The sequence below is a fragment of the Mesoplodon densirostris genome, chromosome 10 (genome assembly GCF_025265405.1).
Source record: "Mesoplodon densirostris isolate mMesDen1 chromosome 10, mMesDen1 primary haplotype, whole genome shotgun sequence".
In the NCBI taxonomy this organism is placed as follows: domain Eukaryota; kingdom Metazoa; phylum Chordata; class Mammalia; order Artiodactyla; family Ziphiidae; genus Mesoplodon; species Mesoplodon densirostris.
In genome coordinates this window covers 76,925,873-76,947,161 of record NC_082670.1, presented here as the reverse complement: position 1 = coordinate 76,947,161, position 21,289 = coordinate 76,925,873, and the positions used below count along the sequence as shown (strand labels likewise).

Below are 21,289 nucleotides of genomic sequence, written 5' to 3'. Positions count from 1 at the left end.
CAGTGGACATTTAGGCTATTGTGAATAGTGCTGCTGTGAACATAGGGGTGCATGTATCTTTCTGAATTATAGTTTTGTCTGGATATAGGCCCAGGAGTGGGATTGCTGGATCATAGAGTAATTCCATTTTTAGTTTTCTGAGGAACCTCCATACTGTTTCCCACAGTGGCTGCACCAACTTACATTCCCACCAACAGACTAGCACATATATCCTTAAAGAAAGACTAAGGAAAGCTCTCTAAAAAGAAAGGAAATGATAACAGAAGAAGGACTAGCACTTCAGAAAAGAAGGGAAGAACAGTGGAATGGAAGGAAATAGAACTGAATGTAATAGACTATCTTTCTCTTTTAGTTTTTAGAATCATATTTGACGGTTGAAGCAAAAATCATAACAGTATCTGTTGTGCTCAATGTATATAAAGGAAATAATGAGATAACTATATATTAAAAATGGGTAAGGTAAAAGGACCTTAAAGGAAGTACAATTTCAATACTCCATTTGAAATGGTAAAACATTTATATCAGTAGGTTGTGACATGTTGCATATGTAAATTGCACCACATATGGCAATTTCTAAGAAAATATGCAAAACTATATACTCAAAAATTGTATAAATAATTGAAGATGAAATCCTAAAAATACTTCAGGTAGCTCTCAGGAAAGCCAGGAAAGAGAAACAGAGGAATGAGAAACCAAGGAAATGAACAGAAAACAAATGATTAAATAGAAGAAGTAAGCCCTACCTAACATATCAATAATTACTTTATATAAATGGTCAAAATATACCAATTAAAATACAGAGATTGCCAAAGTGGATTCAACAACAGCAATAACAGCAACAAAAATGTGACACAACTGTATACTGTCTATAAGAAATTCATTTCAAACACAATGTCATAGGTAAGTTGAAAGTAAAAGAATTGAAAAAGATATCATGTTAAGACAAAATTTTTAAAACGAAGAATGGCTATATTAATATCAGAAAAAGTAGACTTAACAGCAAAGAAAATCACCAGGGACAATAGGTGACATATAATAATAAAAGAAGTAATCCACCAAGAAGACAGCAAATCTAAATGTGTATTCACCAACTAAAAGAGCTTCAAAATATATGAACTAAAACCAGATAGAAATGAAAGGAGAAATAGACAAATTCACAGTAATAGTTGGGGACTTCACCCCACTATCAACAATTGACAGAACTAAATACAGGAATTAGCAAAGATATAGAAGAACTGAACAGCTATCAACTAACGAGAGCTATTTGACATATATAGTACACTCCACCCAACAACTGCAGATTATACATTACTTTCAAGTATGCATGTAACATTGACCAAGATAGACCATGTGCAGAGTGGTAAAACAAACCTCAACATAGTTAAAATAATTTAATTCATAGAGTATGCTCTATGACAATACTGGAATCAAACTAGAATTCAGTAATAGAGAAGAGAATCTACAAATAATTTATGGTTCACAGATGCTAAATAGATAACAATCCATGATTCAAAAGTGAAGTCTCAGGCTTCCCTGGTGGCGCAGTGGTTGAGAGTCTGCCTGCCGATGCAGGGGACACGGGTTCATGCCCCAGTCCGGGAAGATCCCACGTGCTGTGGAGCGGCTGGGCCCGTGAGCCATGGCTGCTGAGCCTGCATGTCCGGAGCCTGTGCTCCGCAACAGGAGAGGCCACAACAGTGAGAGGCCTGCGTACAGCAAAAAATAAATAAATAAATAAAAGTGAAGTCTCAAAGAAAAAATATACATATAACTGAATGGAAATGAAACTACAACATATCAGAATTTGTGGAATGCAGCTGAAGCAGTGCTGAGAAGGAAGTTTACAGCGTTAAATACATTAGAAAAGAGGAAGGGTAGCAAATGAATATTCAAAGTTCCTACCTCAGTAAACCAGTAAAAGAACAAAATAAACCCAAAACAGGTATAAGTAAGGAAATAATAAATACAGAGCATAAATAAATAAAATTGAAAACGTAGAAACAATAGAGAAAATCAATAAAATTAAAAGCTGCTTCTTTGAAAAAAAATCAATAAAATTGATAAAAAGATAAAAGAGAGAAGGTACCAATCAACAATATCAGAAATGAAACGAGACACCATTATAGATTCTGTAGTCATTAAAAAGTTGAGAGAGGAATATTACAACTTCATACTCATAAATTTGATAGCTTAGAGGAAATGGCCCAATTCCTCAAAATTTGCAGACTATCAGACTCAACCAAGATGAAATGGATAACATGAATAATCTTATAACAATTAAATAAGTTGAATTTGTAATTTAAAAGCTCTTGAAAAAGAAATTTCCAGGCCCAGATAGTTTCACTGGAGATTTTTACCAAATAGTTAAAGAATTAACACTAATATTACTTAATCTCTTGCTGAAAAAGGGATGTGGGAATATTTTCCAACTAACTTATAAGGCCAGTATTACCTTGACACCCAAAACAGAAAAATAATATTAAAAAAAAAAAAGCAAAAGCAAAGAAAAACCCTCCAGAACAAAACTACAGACCACTATCTCTCACGTGTGTTGTCCTGTATCCTGAGACTTAACTGAACACACAGAAATTAACTACATTTGTATAAGCCAATAATGAATATGTAGAAGTTAAAATTAGAAACATAATAGCATTTATAACTCCAAAGAAAATGAAATACTTAGATATGAACTTACCAAAACATGTACAGGTTCTGCATGCTGAAATTAACAAAATGTTAATGAAAAAAATCAAAGGAGACCTAAACAAATGAGATATGCATTGTATTCATGGTTTGAAAGACTCAACATAGTAAAGGTGTCAATTCTCCCAAAAATGAGCTGTAGGTTTAATGAAATTTCTATCAAATTTCCATCAAGGGTTTTTATTGAAGTAGACAAGCTTATTATAAAAATTTTTTGGAAAGACACAAGCCCTAGATTAACTAAAGCATTCTTTGAAAAAAAGAATAAGGTAGGAAATATCACTTTACTGGTTTTAACTCTTATAATGTAAGTACAGTAATCAAGAGAGTGTTGTATTATTGGAGAGACAGAGACATAAATCAGTGGAACAGAACAGAGAACCCAGAAATACACCCACACAAATATGCTTAACTGATATTTTGCAAAGATGCAAAAACATTTCAGTGAAGGAAGGATAGCCTTTTTTTTTTTTTAACAAATGTTGCTGGATCAGTTGAACATCCATAGACAGTAAAAATGAACATTAACCTAAATCTCACACCTTATGCAAAATTAACTCAAAGTAGATCATGGACTTAAATGTAAAACATAAAACTATAAATTTGTGAGAAAAACTATAAGATAAAATCTTCAGAATGTAGGGCTAGGTAACAAGTTCATAGAATTGATATTAAAGGCATGAACTATAGAAAGAAAGGGTAATAAATTGGCCTTTCTGTTCTGTGAAAGCAAGTATAAGTGGTGCAGGTACTCTGGAAAACAGTTTGGCAGTTTCTTATACAGCTAAATTACAACTCTCATAAGACTTAGCAGTTGTACTTGGGCAGCATTTATCCCAGTGAAAAGAAAACTTATGTTCATGGAAAAAACTAGTGCATGAATGTTTATAGTTGCCTATTTGTAGTAGCTAAAAACTGGAAAAAATCCAACATCCTTAGATAGGTGAATGGTTAACCAAGCTGATGTATCCATACCATGGAATACTAGTTAGCAATAAAAATGAATAGATTATTGGTAAACATAACAACTTGGCTGAATCTCCAAAGAATCATACTGTGTGAAAAAAAGCCAATGCCAAAAGACCATACTTCCAGGGATAATTTCTATAGTGTATGGTCACCTTACCTTTGATAAAGGAGGCAAGAATATACAATGGAGAAAAGACAGCCTCTTCAATTAGTGGTGCTGGGAAAACTGGACAGCTACATGTAAAAGAATGAAATTAGGGGCTTCTCTGGTGGCGCGGTGGTTGAGAGTCCGCCTGCCGATGCAGAGGACACGGGTTCGTGCCCCGGTCCGGGAGGATCCCGCGTGCCACGGAGCGGCTGGGCCCATGAGCCATGGCTGCTGAGCCTGCGCGTCCGGAGCCTGTGCTCCACAATGGGAGAGGCCGTGGCCGTGAGAGGCCCGCGTACTGCAAAAAAAAAAAAAAAAAAAAAAAAAAAAAAATGAAATTAGAACACTCCCTAACACCATACACAAAAATAAACTCCAAATGGGTTAAAGACTTAAATGTAAGGCCAGACACTATAAAACTCTTAGAGGAAAACATAGGCAGAACATTATATGACATAAATCACAGCAAGATCCTTTTTGACCCACCTCCTAGAGAAATGGAAATAAAAACCAAAAAAAATGGGACCTAATGAAACTTAAAAGCTTTTGAACCACAAAGGAAACCATAAACAAGACAACCCTCAGAATGGGAGAAAATATTTGCAAACGAAGCAACTGACAAAGGGTTAATCTCCAAAATATACAAGCAGCTCATGCAGATCAAAAAAACACACAACCCAATCCAAAAATAGGCAGAAGACCTAAATAGACATTTCTCCAAAGAAGATAAACAGATTGCCAACAAACACATGAAAGGATGCTCAGTATCACTAATCATTAGAGAAATGCAAATCAAAACTACAATGAGGTATCACCTCACACCAGTCAGAATGGCCATTATCAAAAAATCTAGAAACAGTAAATGCTGGAGAGGGTGTGGTGAAAAGGGTTGGTGGGAATGTAAATTGATACAACCACTATGGAGAACACTACACAACACTACACTGTTGGTGGGAATGTAAATTGATACACTATGGAGAACAGTATGGACGTTCCTTAAAAAACTAAAAATAGAACTACCATATGACCCAGGAATCCCACTATTGGGCATATACCCTGAGAAAACCATAATTCAAAAAGAGTCATGTACCACAATATTCATTGCAGCTCTATTTACAGTAGCCAGGACATGGAAGCAACCTAAGTGTCCTTCGACAGATGAATGGATAGAGAAGATGTGGCACATATATACAATGGAATATTACTCAACCATGAAAAGAAACGAAATTGAGTTATTTGTAGTGAGGTGGATGGACCTAGAGATTGTCATACAGAGTGAAGTAAGTCAGAAAGAGAAAAACAAATACTGTATGCTAGCACATATATATGGAATCTAAAAAACAAAAAAGGTTCTGAAGAACCTAAGGGCAGGACAGGAATAAAGACGCAGGCATAGAGAATGGACTTGAGGACACGGGGAGGGGGAATGGTAAGGTGGGATGAAGTGAGAGAGTGGAATGTACATATATACACTCCCAAATGTAAAATAGAGAGCTAGTGGGAAGCAGCCACATAGCACAGGGAGATTAGCACAGGGAGATTAGCTCAGTGCTTTGTGTCCACCTAGAGGGGTGGGACAGGGAGGGTGGGCGGGAGATGCAAGAGGGAGGAGTTATGGGGATATATGTATATGTATAGCTGATTCACTTTGTTACAAAGCAGAAACTAACACACCATTGTAAAGAAGTTATACTCCAATAAAGATGTTAAAAAAAAAATTCATATGGAATCTCAAAGGACCCTGAATAGCCAAAACAGTCTTGAAAATGAAGAATGAAGCTGGAAGAAATCACACTTTCTGATTTCAAAATTTACTGCAAAGTTATTATATGCAAAACAGTGTAGTACTGGCATAAACACAGACCATGAATGGAGAGTCCAGAAGTAAACCCTCACATATATGGTCAAATGATTTTTGACAGGGGTGCCAGGACCATTCAGCGGGGAAAGGAGTCTTTTCAACAAATGGTACTGGGAAAAAACTGGATATCCATATGCAAAAGAATGAAGTTGGACTTTTACCTGATGCCATATACAGAAATTAACTCAAAATGGATCAAAGACCTACATGTAAGACCTAAAACTCTTAGAAAATATGGATCAAAAGCATCAGAACATTGGATTGGCAGTGATGTCTTGATTATAACACCAAAGGAGGCAATGAAAGAAAAAATAAATTGGATTTCATGAAAAAATTTAAAAATTGTGCATCCAAAGACAATATCAGCGGAGTGAAAAGGCAACCCATAGAATGGGAGAAAATACTTGTAAATTATATATCTGATAAGGAAATAGTATGCAGAATATAGAGAGAAATTCTGAAACTCAACAACAAAAATCAAACAACTTGATTTAAAAATTGACAAAGGACTTGGAGAGACATTTTAAAGAAATACCGATGGCCAATAAGCACATTAAAGATGTGGCCATTAAAGATGGCCAATAAGCGCATTAAAAGATCACACACATCATTAGTCACTGGGGAAATACAAATCAAAACTACAATTAGATACTATCTCACACCTGTTAGGATGGCGACTATCAAAAACAAACCAGAAAATAGTAAATGGTGGGCAGGATGTGGGAAAATTAAAACCCTTATATACTGTAGGTGGGAATGTAAAGTGGTACAGCCACTGTGGAAAACAGTATGGTGGTTCCTCAAAAAATTAAAAGTAGAACAACCATATGATCCAGCAACTCTGCTTCTGGGCATATAACCAAAAGAATTGAAAATAGGGTCTCAAAGAGGTATTTGTACACTCATGTTCATAGCATCATTTTTCACAATAGCTAAAATGTGTAATCAACCTATGTATCCATCAGCAGATGAATGGATAAGCAAAATGTGGTATATACATACAATGGATTGTTATTCAGTATTAAAAAAGGAAGGAAATTCTGATGTATGCTCTGGATGAACCTTGAGGACATTATTCTAAGTGAAATAAGCCAGTTACACAAAAACCACTGTATGATTCTACTTATATCAGGTACTCAGAGTACTCAAAATTGTAGATATAGAAAGTAGAATGGTGGTTGCTAGAGGCTGGGGGTAGGGGGAATGGAAAGTTATCATTTATTGGGTAGTTTCAGTTTTATAAGATGGAGTTTTAGAGGTGGTTGATGGTGTTGGTTGTACTACATTATGAAGGTATTAAATACTACACTGCTACTGAAGTATACACTTAAAAATGGGTTAGATGGCAAATTCTTTGCTTTATGTGTTTTACCACAATAAAAAAAAAAAGAAAAGGTATTTCTGAAGCATTATGAGAGATTTGCAGGCCTGTAAATTCATGCTTCCCAAGCTACCTGCTTCTTTTTTAAAATACCTAATTTGTCATGGACCAATATGCGGTCCTACTGTGTATGATCATTGTGCAGTTCTGGCCACATGTGACTCGTGTTCAGAAACATCTCAATTTGTCTATACACTGCTCACGGTGACAAGTCCATCAATCTTGTTCTTGAATATTGGTGTGATACATAGGCACTCTTGAATTTTGTAGTTATCTTATAGACTGGCCACAAAGAGTTGCACGGACCACATTTGGACAAATGTCTAAGTCAAATCTTAGCTTTATAGGCGTACAGGAACTTGGGAGAGAGAGACAGTTGAGAGAAATTGTTTCAGGATGGTTCAGTTTCCAGGTTCGGGAGCTAACAACCATGCTCTCCCTAGGTGTGTAGATAAGGGTTCTTTTTCTTTCTCTTTTTTTTTTGGCTACCCATATTTTGAACTCTCTTCTGAGCTTATGAAGGACCTTTCCTGATGGAAGGTGAAAATGTCAACACTTGGTTTCTCAGCCTCCTTTGCAGCTGGGCTGTGTACCTGACCCTGGCTCTGCTCATTAGATGTAGCTGCCCCAGAGTTGCTGGAATGTTGAGAATGTGACGCGCTCTCTGCTGCAGAGACTGTAAGGTCGAGGCCATGACGCTGCACAGCTACAGGGCTAGTGGTGGTGTTCAGTGGTCCATGGCAGCTGGGTTTGTGCTGTAAATCTCAGTTTCTGGTATTCTGCAGCTGGGGCAACAGTGTCTGCATTAGACCAGTTGCATCAAAACTTTGGGCATTGTTCTGGGTTATTTTCCCTAACCCTGGTTCTCCAGTATTGCTGGTGGTTTGTGAATCCTCCTCCTTTTCTGCTTAAACCAGACTGTGTTGTTTTTGTTGATTCAGCTGAAAGGTTTGACTGATACCCTAGATTTGGATAACAGAAACTACAGAGATATGTGATATGGAGAAAAGAAAAAAAAAATTTTAAGTGACTAAATTTCAGAACTCTATAAAGAAAACAGCCAAAAAGATACCTTTGGGTAATATTTGAAAGCATAAAGATGCTTCAGCATGTTTTAGGTACTCTGGCTAAATATGGAGCTTCTCCATGCTTTTTCTTCTTTGTAGGATCTAAGAACTGAAGGGACTCAGCTATCACATGCTCTGGTCTCTTCCTTTCATACAAGACACTCGCTTTAGGGTTCCTTCCATTGTTCTTTCATTCATTTAATAAGTGAATATGTGGTATTGCCAACACAGTTGGGTGCTATGGCCAGAAATACAACAGGGAGTATGACAGAATTCTTGTCTTAATGAAACTCACAGCCACATTGTAAAGAGACAAATAAAGAGGTGATTTTAAAAGTGTGTGAAAAGTAGGAGACTTAGCCTGGGCCAGAGTGGGTGTTGTGGACAGAGAAGGCTTCCTGGAGGAGGTGAGGAATATGTTGATATCTAAATATTTGAGTAGGACTAGGGTAAAAAATTGGGATGAGAAGAATCTCCCAAGCAGAAGAAACGAATAGGCAAAGATGGAGAGGCTATGAGAAAGCCTGGTCCTGGGAGATAGCAGGAGTGGTTTGGCAAGGCTGGGGTGAGGCTGGGGATAGTGGAGGACCAGGTGAGCCTTCCTGTGAAGGGCCTCATGTATGATGTCAGGAAGTTTGGGCTTTATCTGGAGGCAATGGGGGAGCAGTTGAAGAGTTCTAAGAAAGGAAGTCATTCAGTCAGATCTGCATTACAGAAAGGATAACTGTGCTGCAGTTTTGGAGACCAGATGGGAGGGGAGCAAATGTGGAGTAAAGGAGGCTGCTGCTGTTCAGTCAGTGACAACTCTCCCACTGAGGGCTGCATTTGTGTGAAAACTCACTAAACAACTCCCTCTGGGCATTGCCCCTTCTCAGGCTTGCCAGGCCTGGAGCTTCAGAAGTCAGTCTGAAGCCATTAGGATTAGGGCAGCCTGGTGCCCTCCAGGGCCTGAGCTCTCCCTGCCCCCTGCCCCCTGCCCCCTCTCCAGTGGTCTGCTCTGAGAGGTGCAGGTACCACTTCAGCAAAACTGGCTCCTTCTGAGTCTGCTCAGCTGTGATGAAAAGGCAGCTTAGTTCAAAGGCAAGGACAACCCTGTGCTCAGGCCCATCTCTTATTTTATCAAGTCACAGTGACCAGTGAGTTGACTATGTTGCTTAGGTGGATTCAGTTTTTTGCAGCATGTGGAATTTCTCACAAAATCCTCACTTTCCATCCCCAATCCTCAACCCTGGTTTTCAATTTGCTTATTTTTCATTGCCTGCTGTTTCAACCTAGTATAACCTCACCCTTTGAAGAAAAGTTTCTACTTTTTTTCTTGTAAATGTTGTTAATAATTTACAAACATTAGAAAGCTGAAAAATAATTTTTTAAAAGATACAGAATTTTACATTTGCCCCAGTCTCCTAAATTTAACATTTTAAGAATTGAGTCCTCCTTGGAGTAACAAAGGAATATTTCCTCTTACAATGAGTCCTTTTAAAAAGCACAAACTTACTGTTCAAAACACATTTAAAGAACCATTCTTATATTTTGTAGTTGGTCTTAAATATCTTTTATTCTGTCTGTTATGTTCAAGGAGAACAAGCTGGCAGATGCAGTAAAGTGTAAAGAAGAAAAGTAAAATCATCATTCATACCACTGCCAAATGATACTTCATTGAGTCCCATATATATATTTTGTTGTTGTTGTTCTATGCTAGAATTTTCTCTTTTTACAAAGAAATATCGTATGATTTTACATTCTACTCTTTTTCCTTCTCATTCTCCAATTTCTACTTAGTTATCAATTGTATGCAAACATGATTTTAAATACTTGCATAATGGTTTAAATTTTTATACACAAATATAAACTAAAAACTACCCATAATTTTACCAACCAGATAATCTTGGTTGGCATTAAAAATGAATAAAACCCACATGGTTAGAAAATCCAAGCAGAGAACTACAGAAATGTTCAAAAAAGAGAAACAGAAGACCTCTTCCACAGTTTTGTACCCTAGACCCTTTCCCCCAAAGTTAAACACTATTAAAATTTCTTGTGAAATTTTTTTCCAGAAAAAAATTTTATATTAATAGCTGTGTATACGTATCTATTTATAGGCTTATTTTTTATTTGCACAAGAGGCTATATTCCCCACCCTGGTCTGTACCTTGTCTTTATTAAGAATCATTCTTGGTGATCTTTGTGTAACATTTTTAAAGTGGTGTATCCCTACCTCTATAAATGTCTCCAGTTCCAGCTCTGTTTTTCAATCTTTTCTGTGGTATAATTGGCTCTTCTGCTGAGTTCTTAGATGTGCGATAATAGCTATGTCACTCCTGTGTCTCACCAGCCCACATTTCTCCAGCTCTTATCGCCTACCTGAGTATTCCTTGGACCACTGACCCTCAACATCCTTAATCTCCCCAGTAATTGAGGAGGCCCACAGCAGACTTCTTTAGCCTCTATTTGCAACGCCCGAAGTCCCTTGAAATCAGTGATGCCACTACACCAGGGCTGATGCCCTGAGAGAAAGTCCCCTTTCTTCTGTCCAGGGCACTGTCTCCCAGGGTGAACACAGGGAACTTAATCAGTTTGCTTGGAGCCACCGTGGATTTGCACACGTGTGTACACAAATGTGGGTGTGAGTTTACTCAAAATAATAACACACACTCTCTCGAGTCAGTCCTCTCAGCTGCTGGCTTCTTCTATATAATGACTACATTCTGATATATAACCATCCATATTTTTGCTCACTCATATATTTGCTTATTGTGTTGTGTAACCCCATGAACACTTGTCTGGAATGGAGGGAGCCTTTGTTCTGACTGCAGATGATTATACCTTTTGAGTTTCTGTGTTTTGCATGGAGGGTCGGTGAATTCTTACAGTGGTAGCTGAATAGGAATACAATGCATTTTGATGAAGGAGAAGGTTAATTATTTCCCCAAACCAGGATGTCTGTCTCAAGGCAGAAAACATGTCTTATTAAAAAATACATTGGCAAAAAAAAGGAAGGAGAAGAAGTAAGGGGGAGGAGAAAGGGAAAAATAAAAGAAAGAAGGAAGGAGCAAAGGAAGATGGGAAGAATGGAAGGAGGAAATGTCCATCTCCATTAGGCCACATCTATTTTAATCATTGGAAAAATCAGCCACGTCCTCTGTCCTCAGATCAGGGTCGTTATCTTTGCATTCAGAGCTATTTTGATGCTGCTACTGCTGCCACCTCCACTGTCAACCCTCCTCCTCATTATTGCTTCTACTCTTGTCATTATTTGTATTGCCATTCCAGATTCATGCTACGTGAATCAAGTACTCTCCAAATTTGTTTGAGTCACACATTGTGAAACATGCATTTGGAATGATTTCCTGAGAAAGCCTGGGTGCAGAATACAAATATTTTGAATGGACTTATCTTAGAGTTGTACTGCTTTTTTTCCTTGTCATTTTAAAACCCTTAATATGAATAAATTGTTTGTACAGTGGGACTTCTTTTTAATCCTTAGATAAGAAATACATGGTTTGAAAGCAGAGAATAAAAACATGAATGATAATGTATGCAATGCCCAAGAGAAGGTCCTTGCTGTTGCTCCTGGGCAGGCGTTATAATCGGCTATTTGGTGTGTTTATTTCAGGCTGCAGATAGTGGATAAAAGTGGCTGGTTGGTTGCCAGCACATGACTTATTTGCCAGATGGAGTGTTTAGTACTTGTTACATTTGATTTATATCACAGGTTCTTCCCATTAACAGTCTACTGGTGATAACCTACTTGGCTTTTCATGTGCTTACTTTGAAACAGCCACTTGACAACATTTGGCATATCACAAAGTTTAATACTGAATAAAGGAGTGAGTGAATGACTACATAGGTTCTGCCATATACTGATATGGTGCTTAGTGCAGAATGAGCACCCAGTACGTGTCTGTTCATTGAATAAAGTAATCCTGAATATGTGTTTCTCTGATTCCCTGCACCAAGATTAGGTTTATGGACTTGAGACTTAAAGGGCTGGTGAAAGAGGTAGAAATAGATAGAAATAATAGTGCTTACATGTCTGAAGGGCTTGCATTTGCATGGAGGGAGATATTCTGCTCATCTGTATTGCCATTTAAACATGAAGTTGAATTACATCGAAGAAAGATGGTCTCGTCAAAATGGCTTTGATTCTGAGTCAAAGTGTAACTTCATAATACTGACAATTTCCATAATCTTGAGTCTTTTTTCTTTTTTTTAGATAGGTCCACTTCAGGGACCTTGGCACTGAATATGTAATAAAATGTGCATTAAATATGGTGATCTTTACTTTCAGATTGAAAACTTGCAAGAACAACTTAAGGATAAAGACAAGCAACTGACCAACCTGAAAGACAGAGTGAAGTCCTTGCAGACTGATTCTAGTAATACTGATACTGCACTGGCGACGCTTGAGGAGGCTTTGTCAGAGAAGGTAAGCTTGGACTAAAAATTAGCGGGGGTATCAGGATTTAGAGAAACATGGTTGAGAGGAAACAATCCAAATGCATTTCAGTGTGCTTGTTTTTCTCCATGCACCCACACTAAGCCTAGTCCCAGCTGGGCCTCCCACTCCCATGCTCGCCCTTTGCAGTAGACTTGGCACGCTGAAGTCAAGGGTGTCTTTTTTTTTTTTTTTTTTGCCGTACGTGGGCCTCTCACTGTTGCGGCCTCTCCCGTTGCGGAGCACAGGCTCCGGACGCGCAGGCTCAGCGGCCATGGCTCACAGGCCCAGCCGCTCTGCGGCATGTGGGATCTTCCTGGACCGGGGCACGAACCCGTGTCCCCTGCATCGGCAGGCGGACTCTCAACCACTGCGCCACCAGGGAAGCCCAAGGGTGTCTTTTGAAATGCATACCTGGTCACATCACCCTTGGCCCTGATTAAAAACCTTCACTACCTTGTCATTGTTTTTAGGATGATTAAAAACTGAAATCTTTAACCTCACCCCTAGGGTCTGACCCTTCATCTGCTTTGGCTGTTATCTGACCAGCCACTCTCTGCCTGCCCCACTTCCCTCCTCTCCCCTCCTCTCCCCTGTTCTTCCCTCCCCCCTCTCCATCCCTCCCTCCCTCCCACCCATCTTTCCTTCCTTCCATCTTTCCTTCCTCCTTTTCCAGCCTCATCCCCCATCTCTCTTCCCTCATTCTTTGTGCTCTAGGCATACTGGCCTTCTAGATTTTTTTAAAATTTTATTTATTTTATTTATTTTTATTTTTGGCTGTGTTGGGTCTTCGTTGCTGCATGTGGGCTTTCTCTAGTTGCGGTGAGCTGGGGCTACTCTTCGCTGCGGTGCTCAGGCTTCTCATTGCAGTGGCTTTTCTTGTTGCAGAGCATGGGCTCTAGGTGTGTGGGCTTCAGTAGTTGGGGCATGTGGGCTGAGCAGTTGTGGCTTGCAGGCTCTAGAGTGCAGGCTCAGTAGCTGTGGTGCACGGGCTTAGTTACTCCACAGCATGTGGAATCTTCCTGGACCACGGCTCGAACCCATTCCCCTTGCATTGGCAGGCGGATTCTCAACCACTGTGCCACCAGGGAAGCCCCGGCCTTCTAGATTTTTAAGTGCACCATTGTTCCCTCCTGCCTCAGACACTTTGCACATGCTATTACTGAGCCTAGAATGTTCTTTACTCTCTGCAGACTTAATTCCTCTTCTTCAGAGAGCTCAGCTTCCTGAGAAGCTGTATTGCACAGTAGTCAAGAATGTGGACATTGGAGTCAGACTGCTTGGGTTCACATTCTAGGTCTGACGCTTACTACTTTGGACAAGTTACTTAACCTCTCGCTTTCTCAGTTTTATCATTTGTAAAAGAGTATAATAATAGTACCTACTTTAGTGGAATATGTTGAGGAGAAGATGCATTAATATATGGAAAGTGTTGAGAATAATAGGCATAATAAGTTATAGCTGTTATTATTATTATCAGTCATTTTCTCAGGGAAGCCTCCTAGGTAAAATCCTCTCTTATGTTCTCATGAGCACTGTGAATTTCCCAGAGCTCTTGTCACAATCTTAATTGTTCATTTATCTGTTTTAATGTGATTAATTGGTCTTCTCTGCTGGACTCCAAGCCTCAGCAACATACCCGTATATATGTGTTATTTGTGTGTGTTAGCTTACCTTCCCCCAGTGCCTAGCACAATACCTGCATGGGGGAGTGCTCAGTGGGTGTTGATTGAGTGAGTCGCCACCATATAACAGGCACTGCTCTGGGGACTTGGGGGTCCAGTAGAGAAGAGAATGGGCGAAAATCCTAGCTCTCGTGGAGGTTAGATTCTAATGGGACTGAGGAGACACAGACAATAATTAAGTAAGTAAAACACATGGGACTTCAGAGGGTAATAATTTCCATAGAAGAAAGCAAGAAGAGGGTACAGGGAGTGCTGGGGTGAAATGGCCAGGTAGAGGGTCTTACTGAGAAGTGGGCATTTGAGGAAAGTGAGGGATAAATCATGAGCACTTCTGGAGGGAGAATGTACTGGAGGGGAGAGCAAGTGCAGAGTGGGAGGGGGAGGGGGGAAAGCGTATCCCTTGAAGCCCCTGTGAGAAAGGATGAAAAATTTTGACTTTCACTCCAAAGGGGATAGGAAGCCATTTGGAGGGTTTTGTTCTGACTGACATTTAAAAGGATTACTTTGATTAAAAGAATGAACAAAATCTATTAGGCAAATAGGTTATCCTGATGTTTACCGATTCCTAAAATGATTTCTAGCCCATTTCATTCTAGTTGTTCATTCATTCTCTGGGCACTTCTGTAGGACTCATACTGTGCAGAGTGTGTGTAGTGTGCTCAGTCTTAGCTCTGCCACTAACTGGGTGACCTTGACAAATAACTCTCTCTCCCAGGGCCTCAAATTTCCCATTTGTAGGATGGGAGAATTAGATTAAACAGCCCACTGGTTCCACAAGTCAGTGAATCTTAAAGAAATCTTCTCTGACCTCTACTTCAGAAACACCAGGAGGAGTCTGTTGAAAATATAATTATTAGGCCCCATGTATATCTACTGAATCAGAACCTTGAGTAGTGCCTAGAAGTCTGCACTTTGGCAAGCTCCCTAGGTCATTGTGATATATACTCTAGTCTAAGAACCACTTCTCTATGCTAAAAATATAGAAGGTAAAAATAGGAGCCATAATTCTATGCCTAGATAGTCTTAATGTTCCTATTAAAATTACAAGATAAATAACTTTAACATTAAATTATAAATAAGAGACAAGATTTTATGTGGAAACATAAGAATAAATAAGATGATTTTTCAGGAAAAATATTCTTTTTACAATTTTCAAGAATTTAGTATCAAAACTTTTTTTTTTTTTTTTTTTTTTGGCTGTGTTGGGTCTTCATTGCTGCGCACGGGCTTTCTCTAGTTGTGGCGAGCAGGGGCTACTCTTTGTTGCAGTGTGCGGGCTTCTCCCTGCGGTGGCTTCTCTTGTTGTAGAGCACGAGCTCTAGGCATGTGGGCTTCAGTAGTTGTGGCATGCAGGCTCAGTAGTTGTGGCGTGCGGGCTCAGTAGTTGTGGCGTGCGGGCTCGGTAGTTGTGACTTGTGGGCTCTAGAGCACAGGCTCAGTAGTTGGGGAGCACGGGCTTAGTTGCTCCACAGCATGTGGGATCTTCTTGGACCAGGGCTCAAACCTGTGTCCCCTGCATTGGTAGGTGGATTCTTATCCACTGTGCCATCAGGGAAGTCCCTCAAAACTTTCTTGTTGTAATTTTGTTTGTAAAATTTGAATAAAGGAATATTATTTCAAAAACTATTAATAATCATGTATCCCATTTGCAGTTTTTGAGTGATATGATGTCAGTCCGTTTGTACCCTTGATTTCTTTCTCCAAATATACAGAAATAAACTTATACCATATACTTTTCCATATCATGTATTCTTGGCAGCATTTTATCCTTTTCCCCCCTGCTAAGATTTGATTTATTCTAGTTTAAATCCCAAAGCAATTCTCATACCTGAAACTACTCCCTTTACTTAAGTACTTCCTTTGAGACTGAGGAGATGTTCAGGAAGGAAAGCTGAGGTCTGTGGGAGTCTGGCCCCATCAAACTGTCCCCACTACTTGATAACTGCATCACGTGGGGCAAGCCTCTTCTCCTCTCAGGGCATCTCAGTAACTTATCTTCAAAATGTGCATTTAAACTAGCTGACCGCTAAATTCCATTATCTTTTGGAATTACCTTGACAATAATTATTCAGTTTGCTGATCCACAATCTCAGGCATGTGAAATCTGTACTGGACCATGGATGGGCAGTTGAGAACTTGAATGCCATGAAGGGCCATGCAGGGAGCAAAAATGAGGGAAGTGGGTTTGGTGTTAAGCAGTAGGGACTGCTGGTGATGGAGCAGTCTTTGACTTACCTCAAAATATTCAAGTTCAGATTTTATAATATAATGCTCAAGCCAAACAAAATAGCTCTTTGGAGCAGCTGTGGCCCATGAGCTCTTAGTTTCCAAACCCTGTTTGCATTTGATTTTTAGCCTTTCACCTGATGAAGAATAGAAGCAAACACAGAGAGAATTTTCAAAAGGTGCCAAAAATCAGAGCATTAGTGTATTTGAAAAACACAGACAAAAACATTGGATAGGAACTGGCAAAGTTCTCTATCATGGGACAAAAAATAGTAGATTCATTTTAAGTATTTATTCCAGTGGGTATCAGACTTCTATATGTATCTAAAAATAATCTTATCGTCTAGAGAGTGTCTTAAAATACAGTTTCCTGGATCCCATTTCCTAGTGATTCTGATTCAGTGCTCTGCTGTGGGCTCTGCTGTGGGGAATCTTTGATTTTTAACAAGCATGCCCAGTGATTCTGATGCAACTATTTGGAAGACCACACTTTGAGGAACAGTAAATCCATGCTCTTTCATTTTAAACATGGGAAGTGGACTCAGTGAGGTAAAATGACATGCCCAGAAATGAAAATCTGGGACATGTGCAGCACTGTTCCTCATCTCTGGGCCCTGGGCGGACACCATTAATCAACCATGGCACCAGTTAACTTCTCAACCCAGCACTCTGGGAAGCCACTTCTGCTCTCTCTAAGTTAGCCCTTAGCTGGGACTTTATTGCCTCCCCAAGGCCACTCAGCTCATGGGTGATGGAATGGGACTAAAATTTAAACGTTTAGTTCTTTATGTGTTTGACAATCCAATCTCTTTTAATAGCCTTCCCCTCACAAGTTCCATTTTTATCCACATGTAAGTGGACAGATCCTCTGCAACAAGACATGGGGCAAAAAAGAAATGATTAATTAAAAATCGTGAACTTATAAGAGCATTTAATTATTTGCTGTCCTTTGGCTGATGAATAGAACCCATTAGGCACTATTCACAATTTCACTTGGATTATTACATCCCAGGGAGTGTGTTATTCCTTTTAATTTCTGGGAACTTATTCAAATATCCAGAGTGTGTAAAAATAAATAAATAAATAATGCTGCTTGGTGAGTTAAGATTGAGTATGACTTAGCTCTAGGAATGACACACAGAAGCTCAAGGAACCCGCAGTATTTATAAAGCTGGTCTCGCCAAGCCTTGCTGTGGCCACGTAGCAGATAAGCAGTTGAGAAAGCCAGATAGCAGAGCTGGAGACCACTGCAATGCAGTTCCCACCCAGTGATAAAGCACAAATAGATTAGACCTGTGCAGAGCCAGATGGGTGCACAAAGAACACTTGCCAATGCAAATAAGACTAAAACAAGAACACATTGTTGGAATTTCTGCAAGTTGGTTGTTAATCAAGTAGATCATGCCATATTAGGACCTTTTAACACATGTTTTTGACATCTGGCCCTGCGCGGCTGACAGTTAAATTAGTTTTGTGATTGACGGAGAAATATTTTATAGTATTGAATCATCAATAACACTTAAAAACATTATACTGCTTGCTGATTTTCTTTGTCATCGATGCCCAGTCAATAGTACAAGTGCTTAGAGCAAATCAACCTAATTTCCAAGTGACTCTGACACCTTCTGGATGTTAACATGCATACTTAATTTCCCTTCCTTTGAAGACAGGATGATCCCTAATTTGAATTTTGTTCCTTCCATCAGCCTTTTTAATTGCCTGTTGTATGCCAGACAGTTTGCCCAGCACTGGGTTAAGAGATTCATAAGATTTGACTGTTGCCTTTTGGAAAGCTAGGCTGAGAGAGTGGACATGCAATAAAACCAAGCAAAGGGTGCCTAGTGAGAATAAATGCATGTTTATGTTCTGGCCAGAGTGATTCCTGGGAAGGTTTCTAAATAGTGATGTGACATGATCAGTTTGGGGCTTTAAAAATATCACTCCAACAGCCACGGGGTGGAAGTGATGGGATGGAGATGCCCGGCTCATGGGGTGACCAGTTGTGAGGCTTTTGTAATAAGTGCAGGCAAAACGCAGTGTGGGCTCAGTTGCTGAAATTGTTAAAAGTCCTTGAGAGACTTACCGTGCACTGAGGCCATTTCCTTCTTCTGTCAATCACATAATCATCTACTCTACAATGGCACAGACAGAGTAACATAGGACAGTAAGTGAAATCAAGAAGAAACAAATATAGGGAATGTAATAGACTCATTTGTTCTATTTCTACCCCCACTGTTATAGTAATAATATACTTCATTTTAAAGTGTTTTTGAGTAATTACAAAACAACAATGGTACTTTTTTCGCCCTTGAAAGCATTAGACATAAATTATCTTCATTGGGATAGAACAGTTGCTCCCCTGGGGGAACTTAAATCACAGGCTGAGTGTTCAAACTAACTTCCCTCTACATTAAACACCGTTTTACAGTTGTCTTACATATCAGGCATCGTCTTGTACTATATACTTGTAAGAATATAAAAGACAATATTCTTAAGAATCATTGCACCAACATTTTTTAACATGACCATCCAAAAGGAAATTCAAATATGTGTTAGGTAATTTGAAACAAGTTTCAGAAATCTAACTTAAATTTTACCCAAGCAGAATTTTCCTTAAAAAAAGAAGGTTCTGAGACTTCCCTGGAGGCGCAGTGGTTAAGAATCTGCCTGCCAGTGTAGAGGACGTGGGTTCGAGCCCCTCGGGGAAGATTCCACATGCCGCGGAGCAACTAAGCCTGTGCGCCATAACTACTGAAGCCCCCGTGCCTAGAGCCTGTGCTCCACAACAAGAGAAGCCACCGCAATGAGAAGCCTGAGCATCACAACGAGGAGGGGCCCCTGCTCATCACAATTGGAGAGGGCCCGCGTGCAGCAACGAGGACCCAACGCAACCAAAAATAAATAAATTAAAAAAAATCCTTAGGAAAAAAAAAAGGTTCTTATTTTGATATCAGTAAGATTTCACACTTTTGGAAAACATGTCTACCAGAGTAATGTTTTTATTTCAATATAAAAGTCAAAGGCAGATAGACCCTCAGATCTCCTTGAATGGCTCCAGGTGTATGTTTGTGGCAGTGTGTTCTTTTGGGCGTGGCTAAGACTCAGACAGCCCTGGATGCCAGGGTGGGCCTTCTGTTTATGAGCTGGATCACCTTGGACGAGTCAGTCGGCCTCTCTGAGCCTGGGTTTCCTCTGCACTACTCTGTTACCAGTAGTACTGGTTCAGATCTCACAGATGTGATGAGGACTGGTATATCACAGTGCCTAGCATGTAGCAGCCTCTCAATAAAAGAAGCTGCTGTTTGAACTTTCCTCAAATTCTAGCAATGTTTTTGAGTCTCTACTGATTGCCAAGAAACCATTGAAAAAATATGGAAGTAAATAAACACCTCCAGACACATTGGAAAATCACTTATATAAGGAGTTTATTCTTTCTTTTGTCTCAAGTTTTCACTGTGAGTCCAGCTCTAAGTCCCGGAGGGGTCTAGGTCCTGCCCAACTTTGATCCCCTTTCTAGCGAGAAGAGTCTTCAGAAATCAAGGAAAGTTCTTTGACATCAAATGGGAAAACCAAGCAAAGAGGGTTGATCCAAGAGGTTAGTTCTGCCTCTTCCCCTTACCCATACAAGGCTTTAGGTCTTGGTGCCTGAACCTCCCTCTTCTGGAATTGCTCTTGGAATTTTCCCGGTACCACCATGAACTTGAACATTGAGATCCCTTGCAACCCTATGATATTAACTTTGATTAACAAGCTGAAAACTTTATTGACTGTCTTTCCCAAATACTGTTATGCACAGCTTCTCTTCACAAACCCAGTTTTGAATATCTTGTGTTTGTTGATTCCTCTAGAACATTTCTTATGTGTATTTCTTCTTATTTCCTTTTGTAGCATGCCTTGGCATGCACACTGATCGGTTCTCAACTCTTTTTTTGGGCAATTGCCTCACAGGAAAGAATAATTGAGCGTTTGAAAGAACAGCGGGAGAGAGATGATCGGGAAAGACTTGAAGAGATAGAATCATTCCGAAAAGAGAATAAAGACCTGAAAGAGAAGGTCAACGCTTTACAAGCTGAACTGACTGAAAAAGAGGTGAGTCTGGAAAACAACCACACTGATAGTACTCATAAACCCATATCCACATAGCCTTGAGAGACTAGAGACTTAGTTTGAGGGACTGTGTGAAGGCTTGGGGGACCTAGTTACCTTTGCTTTGTAAAGCTATCTGAATTCAAAGAACAATATTTACTGTAATTCCCTACATCTGGTGATGCTCTGTGCATATCTTCTGTATTCTACTGACCACATACCATTTAGCTCCTTGAAAGTTTTCTTGATGTCTTACCATATTCATACGGCTTGGAGGATTCTGTATTTTTTTTCAATGTCTCATGATCCCTTGTTTGAGATAACAATAACAACAACAGCATTGATAATAATAACAATAGCTCCACTTTACTGAGGGCCTGTTATGTACTAATCCTTGTGTTGGGTGCTGTACATTCATCTGTGCTTCTGAAGTGGATCACTCAATACCCCCAGGTTAGGAGATATGGTACCATGCTGGACACATAGGTATAGGTTGTGGCTGCTCTTCTGGGACATCATTTTTACATTATGGTAAATAATTTGAAAGAATATTTTAATGCTAGTGCAAACATGGATACAGAAAACAAATCTCACCTGCATTTTTTAATGTAAACAATATGCTTTAAAGAAATTTTTTGTTTGGTGGTTATGGAGAGTATACCTATTCTGAGGGATGGCTATAACCTCTTTAGTTTACTTAGGGATACTTTGGTGAAGAAGTTTGAGAA

General features: G+C 39.4%; 1 protein-coding gene across 13 annotated transcripts in view; it reads left to right on the top strand.

Annotated features, from left to right (window-relative positions):
* ERC2 (ELKS/RAB6-interacting/CAST family member 2) overlaps positions 1–21,289 on the top strand; it is a 985,114-nt gene that overhangs the window by 420,603 nt on the left and 543,222 nt on the right. For all 13 annotated transcript variants that reach the window (XM_060111325.1, XM_060111324.1, XM_060111322.1 and 10 more), the window contains 2 exons: positions 12,418–12,555; positions 20,424–20,564. In XM_060111325.1, coding sequence (XP_059967308.1) covers positions 12,418–12,555; positions 20,424–20,564 — 279 coding nt within the window. The remainder of the gene's footprint in view (positions 1–12,417; positions 12,556–20,423; positions 20,565–21,289) is intronic.